At 37.9% G+C, this 17,102-nt stretch overlaps 1 protein-coding gene across 2 annotated transcripts in view; it reads left to right on the plus strand.

The window, feature by feature from the left end:
* Positions 1-17,102, plus strand: part of rasa2 (RAS p21 protein activator 2) — a 72,401-nt gene that overhangs the window by 5,356 nt on the left and 49,943 nt on the right. For both annotated transcript variants that reach the window (XM_057839452.1, XM_057839451.1), the window contains exon 2: positions 15,146-15,269. In XM_057839452.1, coding sequence (XP_057695435.1) covers positions 15,146-15,269 — 124 coding nt within the window. The remainder of the gene's footprint in view (positions 1-15,145; positions 15,270-17,102) is intronic.

Below are 17,102 nucleotides of genomic sequence, written 5' to 3' on the forward strand. Positions count from 1 at the left end.
CCCAAGCGACTTGCAGCTGTAATTGGAGCAAAAGGTGGCGCTACAAAGTATTAACGCAAGGGGGCCGGATAATATTGCACGCCCCACTTTTCAGTTTTTTATTTGTTAAAAAAGTTTAAATTATCCAATAAATTTTGTTCCACTTCACGATTGTGTCCCACTTGTTGTTGATTCTTGACAAAAAATTAAAATTTTATATCTTTATGTTTGAAGCCTGAAATGTGGCGAAAGGTTGCAAGGTTCAAGGGGGCCGAATACTTTTGCAAGGCACTGTATATATAAATATATATATATATGTATGTACAGTGGGGCAAATAAGTATTTAGTCAACCACTAATTGTGCAAGTTCTCCAACTTGAAAATATTAGAGAGGCCTGTAATTGTCAACATGGGTAAACCTCAACCATGAGAGACAGAATATGGAGAGAGAGAAAAAAAAACAGAAAATCACATTGTTTGATTTTTAAATAATTTATTTGCAAATCATGGTGGAAAATAAGTATTTGGTCAATACCAAAAGTTCATCTCAATACTTTGTTATGTACCGTTTGTTGGCAATAACGGACGCCAAACGTTTTCTGTAACTCTTCACAAGCTTTTCACACACTGTTGCTGGGATTTTGGCCCATTCCTCCATGCAGATCTCCTCTAGAGCAGTGATGTTTTGGGGCTGTCGTTGGGCAACACGGACTATCAACTCCCTCCACAGATTTTCTATGGGGTTGAGATCTGGAGACTGGCTAGGTCCACTCCAGGACCTTGAAATGCTTCTTACGAAGCCACTCCTTTGTTGGCCTGGTTGTGAGTTTGGGATCATTGTCATGCTGAAAGACCATCCACGTCTCATCTTCAATGCCCTTGCTGATGGAAGGAGAGTTTCACTCAAAATCTCTCGATACATGGCCCCATTCATTCTTTCCTTTACATAGATCAGTCGTCCTGGTCCCTTTGCAGAAAAATAGCACCAAAGCATGATGTTTCCACCTCCATGCTTCACAGTGGGTATGGTGTTCTTCGGATGCCATTCTTTATTCTTTCCCCTCTAAACACGAGAACCTGTGTTTCTACCAAAAAAAGTTCAATTGTGGTTTCATCTGAGCATAACACATTCTCCCAGTCCTCGTCTGGATCATCCAGATGCTCTCTAGCGAACCGCAGATGGGCCTGGACGTGTACTGGCTTCAGCAGGGGGACACATCTGGCAATGCAGGATTTGAGTCCCTGGCGGCGCATTGTGTTACTGATAGTAGCCTTTGTTACTGTGGTCCCAGCTCTCTGTAGGTCTTTCACTAGGTCCCCCCGTGTGGTTCTGGGATTTTTGCTCACCGTTCTTACCATTTTGACGCCACGGGGTGAGATCTTGCATGGAGCCCTAGATCGAGGGAGATTATCAGTGGTCTTGTATGTCTTCCATTTTCTAATAATTGCTTCCACAGCTGATTTCTTTACACCAAGCGTTTTACCTATTGCAGATTCAGTCTTCCCAGCCTGGTGCAGGTCTACAATTTTGTCTCTGGTGTCCTTCGACAGCTCTTTGGTCTTGGCCATAGTGGAGTTTGGAGATTGTGGACAGGTGTCTTTTATACCGATAGTGAGTTAAAACAGGTGCCATTAATACAAGTAACGAGTGGAGCCTCGTTGGACCTCGTTAGAAGAAGTTAGACCTCTTTGACAGCCAGAAATCTTGCTTGTTTGTCGGTGACCAAATACTTATTTTCCTGTCTAATTTGGGGGAAAAAAAATCTTTAAAAATCAAACAATGTGATTTGTGAAAATGTCTCTCTTTTTTTTTTTTTTTTTTTCAAATAAATAAATTATACAAAAAATAAGCAAACATTCATTACAGCTCCATCTATTGTATTATGCATGACTTAGACTGCGTTCCTATCGCAGACCGTGCTGCCCAACTGGGGTTTTACTTTAATTTTGAAATTTTCTTGTAGCCTTTCATATTGAATAAACACTTCTATGTGAGTCACAACATTAAGGGAACGCTTCCATGGCGTCAAACACATGCTCACTGTGACTCTTCATCACGTTTCACAGTGTTTATGGAAGTATCTATGGTCCCTTCAAGACATCTTGGCCATTACACTTATGTGGCAATTTTTGTGGAGTTTCTGCTACCGGAGCCAATATATATATATATATATATATATATTTTTTTTTTTAGCCCGAAACTTCTTGTGCAGTATCAAGAAGCAAAAATAATTATTTTTCGCACCTTTTTCCTCCATTGTTCATTCTTTTCTGTTGTTCGTTTTGTTGTTGATGACGTATAGACAAGTTTCCTGAGCGAAATATGGGCGGCGCCCTCTTGGAAAATGTCTGCTCCGAACTTCGATTTAGAAAGAACATGAATTGTGGGTAAAGTAAGCAGTGTGTTAACAAAGTTAAAAGTCAAAATCAAAGCAGAGGAACCCACGAAATCTCCAGAAATGGGTCCAGCACGACATAGATGAGACTGTATGATTGTTTTTATCACTTCGTTTATCATTCTTGGACAAAATTGTAACAACCTATCAGCCTGTGTTGACGTGAGGTGTAGATCGATACGCCGGCCACTTGAGTGACCAAAATGAGGTGAAATTACAAATTATATTACATTTGCTAAAGGCAGAAGGGCTGACACAGATTTTTTGTTGTTACAAGGAAATACTACAAGGTATGAACATACCAACAAAAATAGTATGTCATTCTTTTTTATTGCGGATATTGATCGCAATAAAACATTTGGACAACATGATTCCATTTCTTGTTTTAATGTAAAACGATTGGTGCATGTGCGCTTTCTCCCGATGTCCTCGTTAATTCCAGCTCCAATAGCGTATCTTAAAGTTGTGTAGTTGAAAAGATCTCGGATCTCGGGATCCAGCTGACGGTCTGCCGCAAGGCGAGCCACCACCTCCAGCCCCAGCCTCCTGGACACCCCCAGGTAGAATGGCGTAGTCTCAATATATGGCCATCAATGTGCAGTTAGTGTTGTGGTGCGCATCAACTTATCTTTCCTTGCCAAACAGAGTTTATCCACCTGTAAACAAAGGAACACAAAACTTAAAACACGTACGTTTATGCGTTGACATAATTGTGCCATCTACACGGACTGCTGATTAGCAACAGGCTAGCGGCCCTCTGCAGTACAGCAGCAGTAGTAGTAAATAATATTAATGATCCTCATAATTACAATCATAATTTTAATAACAATATCAAGATCAACAAGTCGTTTCATGCGCAAGATGTTAGCTTTAGTATTTTTTGAGCACCGGACACATGAAAATGCAGGGATAACCTTTCATAACACAGCGGCAACATGGCTACAAAAACACCCGGTCTTTGTGGTGGCACGAGCTTGGTTCCACATCTGCCTTCATGAACATGTTGTCCTCCGCTGTCGTTATGATGGCAGATGGATGTTGTATTTCCAAATTATTTTTTTAAGGGATTTTGATGAGTATTGTTACTCCAGCTCCATTGTTGTTTTGGATGGAGGAATTCTAAAACCGAAGTTGCTAGCAGAAATGCGGAGTACCTCAAAAACTTGTCGATAGGGGTGTAATGATACATCAATTGGTTAAGCACACTGAAATCGAAAATAATCAAACCGCAAAACCTCAATTCACATCATCCTTTACATTTGGTAAAAATAATGGTTTTATCCAAATATCTGGAAAGTTTCAGCAACAAAATTGTTAAATAATATATACACACATATACAGTGGAGAGAACAAGTATTTGATACACTGCCGATTTTGCTGGTTTTTCCACTTGCAAAGCATGTAGAGGTCTGTAATTTGTATCATAAGTTCTCTTCAACTGTGAGGGACGGAATCTAATACAAAAAAACAGAAAATCACATTGTATGATTTTTAAATAATAAATGTGGATTTAATTGCATGAAATAAGTATTTGATACATCACAAAAATCGAACTTAATATTTGGTACAGAAACCTTTGTTTGCTATTACAGATACCAAACGTTTCCTGTAGTCCTTGACAAGGTTTGCACACACTGCAGCAGGGATTTTGGCCCACTCCTCCATGCAGATCTTCTCCAGAGCCTTCAGGTTTCGGGGCTGCTGCCAGGCAACACGGACTTTCAGCTCCCTCCATAGATTTTCTATTGGGTTCAGATCTGGTGACTGGCTAGGCCACTCCAGGACCTTAAGATGCTTCTTACAGAGCTACTCTTTAGTTGCTTTGGCTGTGTGCTTTGGGCCGTGGTCATGCTTGAAGACCCAGCCACGACCCATCTTCAGGGCTCTCACTGAAGGAAGGAGGTTGTCAGCCAAGATCTGGCGATACATAGCCCCATCCATCCTCCCCTCAATACGGTGCAGTCGACCTGTACCCTTGGCAGAGAAGCAGCCCCAAAAATGATGTTTCCTCCTCCATGTTTCACGGTTGGGATGGTGTTCTTGGGGTTGTACTCATCCTTCTTTTTCCTCCAAACACGACGAGCCGAGTTTAGACCAAAAAGTTGAATTTTGGTCTCATCCGACCACATGACCTTCTCCCATTGCTTCTCTGGATCATCCAGATGGTCAGTGGCAAACTTCAGACCTGTCTGGACGTGCACTGGCTTCAGCAACGGGACCTTGCGTGCGCCGTAGGATTTTAATCCATGACGGCGTAATGTGTTTCCAAAGATTTTCTTCGAGACTGTGGTTCCAGCTCTCTTCAGGTCATTGACCAGGTCCTGCCGTGTAGTTCTGGGCGGCCCCCTTACCTTCCTCATGATTAGTGATGCCCCACGAGGTGAGATCTTGCATGGAGCCCCAGAACGAGGCAGATTGACCGTCAACTTGAACTTCTTCCATTTTCTAATAATCGCTCCAACAGTTGTTACACTCTCGCCAAGCTGCTTGCTTATTTTCTTGTAGCCCATCCCAGTGTTGTGCAGGTCTATTATTTTATCCCTGATGTCCTTACACAGCTCTTTGGTCTTGGCCATTGTGGAGAGGTTGGAGTTTGTTTGTTTGTTTGTTTGAGCATGTGAACAGGTGTCTTTTATACAGGTAACAAGTTCAAACAGGTGCAGTTACTTCCGGTAATGAGTGGAGAACAGGAAGGGTTCTTAAAAAAGAACTAAGAGTCGAAATATTTACTAGTTGGTAATGTATCAAATACTTATTTCATGCAGTTAAATACAAATTTATTATTTAAAAATTATACAATGTGATTTTCTGGATTTTTGTATTAGATTCCATCCCTCACAGTTGAAGAGAACTTATGATACAAATTACAGACCTCTACATGGCTTGCAAGTGGGAAAACCAGCTAAATCGGCAGTGTATCAAATACTTGTTCTCCCCACTGTGTATATGTGTGTATATATATATATATATATATATATATATATATATATATATATATATATATATATATATATATATATATATATATATATATATATATGTGTATATGTATATGTATGTATTACTGCCCATAGTTAGCCGGGATATTCTCCAGCACCCTAACGACCCTTGTGGAGGATAAGCGGCTTGGAAGATGAATGTTTTTCTTTTCTCTTTGGCTTTGGGTGAAATGTAACTGATTGTGTTAAATTTGTAGCATATATCGTATTTAATTGACAGAAAGGCTCTTAAATCGATTTGTAGCAGACTTTGCAATGTCAACAAATATTGTTGTTCTTTCTTTATTTCCTTTTCAGGCGTGACAGATCGAAACGTATAGCATTCATTTGTGTTTACGTTCAGTTCAACCCGAAAAGAAAAGGGCTGATGGGAGAAGCCAAAGCTTATTAAATCCCGCCCCCATGTTCCCATGTTTGTTTACATGACGTAGTTGTATTGTGAAAAGTTTGATACCACCAACCCGTTATTTTTTTTTATTTTTTTTTTTTGGGGGGGGGGGTGCAAAGATATACTTTGTAAATTACTGTATGTTGTGTGTGAAATGTGGTTATGCTCCATACTGTTATGTACTTCTTTTATCTAAGTACCCTAATTTTCGGACTATAAGCCGCTACTTTTTTCCTTCATTTTGATACCTGTGGCTTATAGTCCAGTGCGGCTTATTTGTTGATTTTTTTAGGTAACACTTTATTTGACAGCGGTGTCATAAGACTGTCATAAGATCATCAAAATTATGAAATGACACTATCATGGACATTACTGAATGCTTATGTCATTAAGTGTCATTTGGCAAATTATGTCACTAACTCAATTTTTGTCCATCTTGGATCTTTTGCATCCATTCAAAAGTGAGATCATTTGCCGGATAATACTTAATGACATCTGTTGTAAGCATTCATGAATGCTCAGGACAGAGACATGTAATAATTATGATTGTGTAATGACAGTCTTATGGCACCACTGTCAAATAAAGTGTTAGTAAATACCATAACTAGCAATTGATAAAAGAATTGGAACAGTAACTGAAGAAATATTTAGCACAGAACATGATTTTTGATTGTTATTTACATCTGTAGCACTGCAATGCATGCTAAGAGGCATGTTGGATGACAACAGTCAACAGCAGGTGGCAGCAGAGGTTGACTGTCTCCCCCAAGGGAGCAGTGATGGCCGAATGAAGCTTCTTGAAGCAATAAAGCTTTACAGTAATTGGTTCAAAGTTTAATGATGGTTCATTTGGTCTTATGACAGTCGGTTGTATGATGCCGCTGTCAAATAAGGTTGTACCGGTTAATATCTTTTGGTGTAAATATCCCATGATACAGTGAGGACAGCTGCAGCTTATAGTCCAGTGCGGCTTATCTATGAACAAATGCCGTTTTTGTGCCAAATTTGGTGGGCTGTGGCTTATAGTCAGGTGCGCCTTATAGTGCAAAAATTAGGGTACATGTAAGGCCAAGACTCGAATGGAACGACACATCTTTATTCATTGTTCTCATCATATTTGCCCACGACACATCACAGAGATTCTTTTTATACTGTAATGGTAATACCACACCCACAGGAAGTGCACACTATGGCAACAGCAGTGTGACATAAAAATGTTACACATACCAGTACATCACCATAAGTTGTTAGAATCCAGATCATTTTGACTTGGTCATTTCATTAGTCGCTCGCAACATGCATAGCTTTCTAGACCCTGCTCCCCTGCCCGCTAGCAAAGTTAGATGGCGCCATGTACTGATGTCAAGGTAGATCGCGGGAGGTTATCTCTTTGAAAAGTAGATCTTGGCAGAAGAAAAAATGGTGAGCACCCCTGATTTAGAGTGTTAAATCAGCCTCCCATGCATGTTTTGAAATGTTGGAAAAGAGAGAGCACCCAGAGAAAACCCACTCTGGCACGGGGAGAATATGCAAACTCCACACAGGAAGGCCGGAGCTCGTGATTGAACCCTTTATCTCAGAACTGTGAAGCAGATGTGCTAACCACTCATCCACCATGCCCCCGAGTTAGTAAAATATTTTGTAAGTTTAATATAGTATTTTATTGTGATGCTCCTATATCATTTTTTTTTTTAGATTCAGTGAAAGTGTATCTCAAGTGGTAGATGAAGTCATTAATGTGTTTCTCAGCCATTGTATTATCAGGTTGCTGTTTTTGAAGAAGACTGTCTCAGTTACAAAAGGTGCAACGTCATATATTCTGATGTTGTCTCATAGCCCTGACTGTTAGGCTTATGGGAGTTTTGATACAAGGGGGGAGGGGAGGGAGCTAAAGCTCAACAGCATCGGAGTATAACAAGAAAGCAAATGTCAGTTTCACTACTATGAATTAATCAGTGAAGCAGAACAAAATTGAGGAACTATAATGTCATGTAACTCACTTTGGCATCTTATGAAACGGCATTCTTCCACATTGACCCATTGTTCATTTTCCTCTTTCATGCAAAGTCCTTAAGCGATCGATAATGTGCGATAGTACTATATGTTGAATCAACCATTCCACTCTGTTAAGACACATTATGAAATCAGACACTTTGGGGGCAAAAAAATGGAATAGGCTGTTGTTGGTTAATACAAATGGAGGTTCTAAGGATTTCAGATGCTGACAAGAACACAATGTTGCAAATAGGAATTAAGTGACCTGTTAAAAATCATTCCTAAACTAACCATGATTTTATTATCTTGTCAATTGACTGATATAATTGGTAGCTTTTCAGATTTAAGTCCCTACCAGTGCTTAAGCCTAGTGCAAAAGGACCAATTTAGACAACCGTTTATAGCCCGCTAATCCCTTCACTTGAAATCTTATTTCTTTTGAAGGCGGTGACAGTGTTGTAATTTTTTTGTACTGGTAGTCACCTTTTACTGCTTTCTGTTTAGGTTTTTTTTTTAAAAATATTTTGTTATTCATTCATGACTGCATTGCACAAAACCCTGTGTCCTGTAATCTGGTTCCATCTGCATGGATCAGGTAAAATATGGGTGCATAAAGTGTGTGTCTATGTGTGTTGCAAAGCATGGTTACAACACTAATGGTTTTGCTGAGGAAGTCTGTTTCATGTTTTTAACCACGATTCTCTGTTGTACTTGTATCTTAAATGAATTGGCCAGTAATACTCTGTTAAAGAGTCCCCCCCCCCCCACCTCACCCCCACCCTTACACATTACATACTAGGCATGTGCTGGTATGAGATTGGGACTAAAATGTGTTACTTTGAGATATCTGGGTTAAATAACTTTTTTCCATTTAACAGGATTTTTATTTTTCAAAAGGTATTAGCAAATTGGAACATAAGTATAATGTTAAGTTGAAATAACAAAAGTAACAGAAATATTCTAAATAAAATTAAAATAAATGCAGTCCTTTAGGTGAGCCTAAACCTACAGCCATAGCTCAACATTATTACCGTCAGAACAAAAATATTTTAATTTTCCATAAAAATCACGTGTTATAAACACACACTCTTTCTCAACACAGACAGGTACCAGAGAGAAAAAAAAAAAAAAACACATGTTTTACCACCGCTAGACACACAGAACACACTGGAGTGAACCCTCGTAGCTGGTGGGAAACATTCATCACAATTTTTACTAACCTTTTATTTTCGTCTAAATGCGAAATCATAATGGAAGTATTGCCTCCTTAGCAGCAACCCTCCGCAAACATGTTTTACATGTCGGTTGGTCCTTCTCCTCTTAGCCGCACCTGTCTGTAACTTTTATGTACTCAAAGTATTCCTATACCAGCGATTTTGTTTTCTGCAATTGGGGAAAAGTTATGGAGTTTCACCTCCTCCAGCAATCGTGTAGCACAGCTGACTCACTGACACTGAGCACCAACCGTTGGGGGAGGGTTGGGGCTTGCACCTGCAAGCGAGGGATTTTTCCCTGCATTTTTGGGACATAAAAAATAGCCAATACTGTAGGGATGGTATGATGGAAAATGTTTGCGGTTTTGAAACCGTGACGTTTTACTACCACAGTATACCTTGAAACCGGTAATCAAAACATGTATATTTCCAAATCTAGTGATACTCTATGCAGGATTCATGAATCACCTTTTTTTTTTTTTATTACTGCTGAATATGGTAAGCTTCCTATTTTTATTTCATTTGGGTGCACATGTTTTCTGAGCTGTCATTTTGTTCACAAATCATTTCTAATGATATTATGGATGGGCATCTAACCACATTTACTTCGTCTGTTGACAAAAGTGGAATTAATATGAATGCATTAATTGTAACGTATTAAATAATTTAAATGAGATGGTGGATTTTCCATGACTGTTTTTTGTTGTTTTATGATTTTTGTTCATGTCTCTTAAAGGAGTTGCACAGAAGAGATTTGAATGGAGGTAGCTCAACTTTACCATAGCTTAAGTCCTGTTATTTTTGAGTGCGCTTCCCATACACATCAAACCACACAATGTTGCCAAACTATCCACTTGTACAGTGTTGCAGTCATACTCAGAGGTGGGTAGAATAGCCAAAAACTTTACTCAACTAAAAGAGTAGCATGTTACTTCAAAATAGTATTACTCAAGTAAAATAAGTCATTGAAAAATGTTTTCTCAAGTACGTTTTTGGGAAAAAGAATGCTCAAGTAATGAGTAACTACTTTCAATGTCAGATTTTTTTTTTTTTTTTTTACAATGGTATATTTTCCAGCAGATTGTAGTCAAATGATTATTATTGTGACGTGTCATTGATGAAACTGGTAAAGCCCCTGTGGACATCTGGAAAAAATAAAGTAATATCCAATAGGAAGAATAAACAGGAAAAATGTAGCTACTCTAGTGTAGCCCAAAGTAGTGACGTAAAAGTAGAATTTCTTCTTCTTCAAGTAAAAAGTGGGGCGTCGTAAAGGTACTCTTGGTGGTAGGGGTGTGACCAAATATGAAAATGGTGATATATTGTGATAGTTTGCATCCTAAAAGGTTATCGATACGCCCATGGCAAGAATCGAGATATAGTTTTAAAGAGGTGTCAATGTTTTAAAAAAAAAAAAAAAACGAACCATCAAGTTGCTACCAAAATCTTTCACCATGATAGTGTCTCAGTTAAATCTGTGACTGCCATTGACACCGTTCAATGCCCAATCCATTAAGACTGGAAAGGGGGAATGAACGTTCATTCGCAACCAGAGCATTATTCACACTCACTCTTTCCGATTTTTGGGGCATTTACAGGTCATTTTCTGTTCATTTTAGGGCATTTACAGGTAACTTCCTGTTGAGTTTGAGTCACTGCCTATTCATTTGGGAGATTCCCGGGTCACTTCCTGTTCTGTCACCCAAAATCAAATGGTGACCCATAAAATGCCCCAAAATCAACAGGAAGTGACTGAAAATCAACAGGTAATGACCTGAAATTGCAAAAACTTATCTTGTTGCCTGGGATTGGCTGCCACTGATGGCCATAGTAGTGGAAGGGGCCCGTTTGAAGAGGGTGGAGGGTTCATTCGCTGCCACCCTCCCAGTTTAAATGGATTGGACATCTACTAGTGATAATTTTACAGCAGAAGGATGAAGATAGCTTGTTTTTCTGTTTATTATTTGTTTTTTTTGAGAATATCCTAAAATGATTTCCTGACCAATGTATCGATAACCGTTGGATTGCCATATAGTGAGATCGTTATCATGACCTTTGTATGACAAATCGTATTGTATCGTGAGGTACCAAGAGGTTCCCACACCTACTTAAAAGTGGATTTTTCTCAAAACGTTACTCACGTGAATATAACTGGGTAAATGTAAGGCGTTGCTACCCATCTCTGCTCATACGAAATTTCTTTCATGTTCAAATGTGAGCGGATTTAGTACCCCAACGAGCAATGTACTATTGATAATCCAGACTGCTGAAAAATCAAATGGTGTACTATGCAGGCTGAAGGCTGAAACAAAGAGTACACATACATGGTACTGGCTAACTTTTAACTTCCGTCCACAATTAATTAATCAACCCTGATACAAACAAAAAGGCCTCCAAGAATCTGTGTGTGTTTGTATATACAGTGGTACCTCTACATACGAAGTTAATTCGTTCCAGGACCTTGTTTGTAAGTCGAAATGGTCGTATGTCGAGCAGGATTTTCCCATAGGAATACATTATAAGTCCATTAATTCGTTCCACAGCCCAAAAACGTACAGTAAATCCTTAATAAATACTGCTGATACTATTAAAAATGGCAATTAAACATAGCAAAACAAATAAGTTATGAATAAAAATCTGAATAATATAATAATAATAATAATAATTAATAATCATTTCTGTAAATAATGTAACGAATCGGATTCTAATGTGGCGGACACTTTTTGCTGTACCTGAACGCACCGCGGGGCTGACATCACAGTGAGATAGGTCAGTGCGGTAGAGATAATACTTTCGTTTTCTCAAGAGCACAGTCAACCGCGGAGGGAAGTGGACGTTTTGTGTTGAATAAGTTCTTAAATAAATGATAAAAACGTGACAAAGCTGGCGATTTCCTTGGCGACGTTACCACAATAATATTGTCACCTTAACTTAGAAAGACTGGCGAACGGTGGTCGGAAGAGGACCGTGGAGCTGTATTGTTGAGCCAGCTCATGGATGCGCACCCCAGCGCTCATATTTTTATATAATTTGCATTTTCATTTCAAAGGTAAGCATCACTTTTTTCCTTGTTTGACCAACTGTACCAACGTTTTGAAAATCTGTGTTGATTTCTCACACATGAAAATCCGCCATGCGTTCGTTTGCGGTGCTGTCATGTCGTCGTATTTGGAGCATGTCGTCGGATGTAGAAACAAAAGGCGAGTCAAATTTTACGTCGGATGTCGAAAAGATCGGGTGTCGAAGCGATCGTATGTCGAGGTACCACTGTATATCCTTGCAATATACTTAACGAATTTCATTGTGATCCCCCCAGGAATAGGGTAAGAATACATTAAAAAATTTAATAATAATAATAATAATAAAACGATGGTGTACACACCAATAACATGTACCAATAACATTAACAGCGACTTCTTTACTATGTATTATACTTCCACCTTCTTCAGTGTCTTGCTGCTTGGTTGGCTGGAGTTTCATACCATTCCACACAAAAACACTGAGTCAATGACTTTGACAACATCTGTAATGAACACACAAAATTATGGAGGTAGATTTGTGTCTTTATTATTCAATCAAAAAAAAAGTTGCTTCAATCAAATAAAAAGTTGCTTCAATCAAAATATATATTTTCAATCGAAGAAAACGTCTCTTCAATCAAAAAAAATGTGTTTGAATGCAAAAATAAATTTGAAACTCAAAAAAATATATTTGAAAACTATTTTTCTTTGATTGAATTTTTTTTTTGATTTAAGTCAAGTTTTTTTTTTTATTGAAACACCATTTTTGATTGAAGTCATTTTGCGTTTGGACCACATTTTGGCTAGGACATTTGTGTCTTTATTATTCAATCAAAAATTAAGTCGCTTCAAACAAAAAAAAATTATATTTTCAAAAGAAAAATCACTTCAATCCAAAATTTTTAAAAATTCAATCGTAGAAAAAAAGGTTTGAATGTGAAAAAATATTGAGACTCAGAAATTCGCATTTTAACACTTTATTTTTCATTCAAACCGTTTTCTTTGATTGAAGCAATCCTTTTTGTGTTCAAGCCATATTAGGGGTAGGACATTTGTGTCAAAATCATTCAATCGCAATAAAAGTTGCTTTAATCAAAAAACTATTTTTAATCAAAGAAAAAAATAATTTGCAAAAATATATATTTTTTGAAAATATATTTTTTTATTTGAAATATATATATTTGTTATTGAAGTATCACTTTTTTTGAAAAGCAAAAAGTTTTAAACTCTTTTTTTTTTTTTTTTTTTTTTCTTCCAAAGTGGAAAAAGTTTTGAACACACTTTTTTCTTGAAGTGGGAAAAGTTTTGAAGGCACTTTTTTTCGATTGAATCATTTTGACACAAAGATTCAACTTCAACGCTAGTTCCGGTGTGTTTGAGTGGCAGCTGATTGCGCCAATGGCATAAAAGTATGAAGCAAGAATAATGGCCATTGGCCACCAGGTCTCCATCCAGCCATCGGAGTCTCCTGGAGTCCAAGCCGAATATAGGGCACTGGTACGGGGGTGTAACATCGGCATTTCACCGGAGTACCCGCAACGGCACGTTACCCTGTCGCGGCACACTGGTCGGACCCCGATATCACCCCCCAGGGGCGGAGGCCGGCTGTCGAGTGGACAGTCCGCGAATGATACGACACTCATTCAAAGTTGAAGTGACGGGGCTCCAGGCGTGGACGCTGGCGACTCGCCGGTAGTCCACTCTCTTACTGGGAAGGCTAGTGTCGGGCCACTCGCCGACCACTCTTGTACCGGCGCGTCGCGGACACTCCGGTTGGAACCGATTGCCAACCGTCACGTCAGGGCAGCGGGTGAAGTTCGCCGTGTTGAATCACATTAAGCAGCAGGGCACCGTACTCCGGTGAAATGCCGATGTTACACCCCCGTACCAGTGCCCTATATTCGGCTTGGACTCCAGGAGACTCCGATGGCTGGATGGAGACCTGGTGGCCATTATTCTTGCTTCATACTTTTATGCCATTGGCGCAATCAGCTGCCACTCAAACACACCGAACTAGCGTTGAAGTTGAATCTTTGTGTCAAAATGATTCAATCGAAAAAAAGTGCCTTCAAAACTTTTCCCACTTCAAAAAAAAAGTGTGTTCAAAACTTTTTCCACTTTGAAAAAAAAAGAGTTTAAAACTTTTTGCTTTTCAAAAAAAGTGATACTTCAATAAAAAATATATATATATTTCAAATAAAAAAATATATATTTTCAAAAAATATATATTTTTGCAAATGATTTTTTTCTTTGATTAAAAATAGTTTTTTGATTAAAGCAACTTTTATTGCGATTGAATGATTTTGACACAAATGTCCTACCCCTAATATGGCTTGAACACAAAAAGGATTGCTTCAATCAAAGAAAACGGTTTGAATGAAAAATAAAGTGTTCAAATGCGAATTTCTGAGTCTCAAATAGTTTTTTCACATTCAAACCTTTTTTTCTACGATTGAATTTTTAAAAAATTTGGATTGAAGTGATTTTTCTTTTGAAAATATTTTTTTTTTTGTTTGAAGCGACTTAATTTTTGATTGAATAATAAAGACACAAATGTCCTAGCCAAAATGTGGTCCAAACGCAAAATGACATGACTTTAATCAAAAATGGTGTTTCAATTAAAAAGAACTTGACTTAAATCAAAAAAAAAAATTTCAATCAAAGAAAAATAGTTTTCAAATATATTTTTTTGAGTTTCAAATTTATTTTTGCATTCAAACACATTTTTTTTGATTGAATAGACGTTTTCTTCGATTGAAAATATATATTTTGATTGAAGCAACGTTTTATTTGATTGAAGCAACTTTTTTTTTGATTGAATAATAAAGACACAAATCTACCTCCATACAAAATAAGATGAACATGCTTAACATCTACAATGGTTGACCATTGCCAATTTGCTAATGCAGTCTGTAACTGTTTAATCAAACATGAAATGCAAGATAATTTGTCAGTCATCCTCAAGGAATTATTAGCACATAATTTTTTTCTGATTGGAATGGAGCAATTTACTTCAAAATTGTCCAGTCCAGGCTTATTTAGTGTTTAGCACTCACCATTGAGAATTATGATTTTTTTTGTTTGTTTGTTTGACGGCGGGTAATGGAAAGAGGTCAGTTTGTGATTTATGAATGTGCTTCTTAATGTGATGCAGGTGAAGCAAAGAACCTTGGTCCGGTCTCAGGCCCAAACCGACAAAGGGACCTTTGTACCTTTTGCACCATCTGTCTGGATCAAGAGGAGGTGTTCAGAACCAAGGTGTTTGAAAAAAGTGTCAGGTGAGCAGGTTAAATAATTCTGTGTGCTGGGAATTCAAACAATTTCCTGGATCACAGTTCCCTTTGCCAATGCCATACATTATTCTTACCTTTTAACTTTAATTAGTTAACATATACATAATGTGTATACTGCATTTCAGTAATTATGATCTTTTTCAACCACCTTTTATGTCTTGGTGTTATCTTTAGTTTGGACCTGGTGTCTACTCATGTTTACTGTCTCACAAAGGATTGAAGACACTTTAACATGAATTATTAAAGTTAACGTTACAAATCAATTTTCATTGAATTAATCGCTTTTTTGTTTACCAGCATACAAAAACTGAGATACCTCCTTTTAAAGCAGTGATTTTTTTCTTATTTCCTAATTTTTTTAACCAGCCATTTAAAATGATCGAAAGAAACGCGGGGTGTGAAATATTTTTTCATTACTGTATAATTCAGAGTAATTGATAGAGAGGTGTCAGCAAATGTCTGCCTCTTGTAACATCGGTGTTCTATAGGTGTTTTAGATCAGCTGTTTTTTTTCTCTTCAGATTTCTAATGGTGGTTAAAAGAATTGTACACTCTCTGAGGAAGTGGGTCCGCCCACGCTACCCTGTATTTTTCTCTCTACTACCTCTGTGTCTGTTAAAGCATTTAATGTTCACCCATAATTCTTCCTCTGTTTATTTTAGTTGTGGTTCCTTCACTGTCTGTTTTGTATTCGGATGCTACATCTAATGTTTTTAAATGTTTTTAAAGAGAGGATACTTCCTTTTGGCAAATAGTTGTACAGTGTATTTTATTTCACTTTCTATAAAAACCCCTATGAAAGCAAGAGATGGTACAGTAGCACAATGTGGGATGATATGTTTGTATACATAGGGAGACAACAAAGGCACATTTATGTTTGATGGTGAAGACGTCATCTGCACTAAATGGATTGGCCAAACTAAATAAAAATGAAAATAATATTAGTTCATTCTCTCCAGTGAACTGTGCAGGAAGCATTAATGTAGAAGTTTGTTATATAGAATAAACTAATGTATATATTTATAAGTGTAATTTACTAATTTAATAAAGTGTTCACCGCATATCCTCACAAAGGGGATGCTGAAACCTATCCCAGCTAACTATGGGTAGGATGGGCGGGGTACACCCTAAGGGAGTACCAAATAATCGATTATTAGATGCATCGCGATTCGACACGTGACTATTTGATTACGATTCATAAAGGTTAAAAAACAATTACTTTTCCTCATAACTCGTAGCGGAACGAAATTCATGACACGTCTGCTGCCTGGACTCCTTTAATGGACGCATGCACAACGTTATGATGGATGCTGCCGGTTACTGAGCAAGAGATTTACTCCTTTTCAAAAGACTGAAAAATAAATTTTTGTATGAGACAGGCAGGTACAGAAGCGCGGCATGTGCAAATTATTTTTCAGAACGAGAGGGGAAGAGAGATAGTTCGTTGCTCCTTGTCTTTCAGATGTCCAGTAGTAGTTTCAAGTCATGTCAATTGAAAAATGTCCTGAATGTGTTGCTAAGACCCGTGTGCATCCATAAGAGGTGAGTACACAAACCCTCTTATACTGTTTAGCCTTTATTGTTTTTGTTTTTGAGATGTTAATAGTTGGCCCCGAACGCTAAGCTAATTAGCTAATTCACTAACATGTATTTCATATGCAGAACGTGTAAAACCATGATTAAGTACAGCGGTAACTAGGGTTGTTCTGATCATGTTTTTTTGCTCCCGATCCGATCCCGATCGTTTTAGTTTGAGTAACTGCCGATCCCGATATTTCCCGATCCGATTGCTTTTTTTTGCTCCTGATTCAATTCCAA

Source organism: Corythoichthys intestinalis, chromosome 6 (genome assembly GCF_030265065.1).
Source record: "Corythoichthys intestinalis isolate RoL2023-P3 chromosome 6, ASM3026506v1, whole genome shotgun sequence".
Taxonomy (NCBI): domain Eukaryota; kingdom Metazoa; phylum Chordata; class Actinopteri; order Syngnathiformes; family Syngnathidae; genus Corythoichthys; species Corythoichthys intestinalis.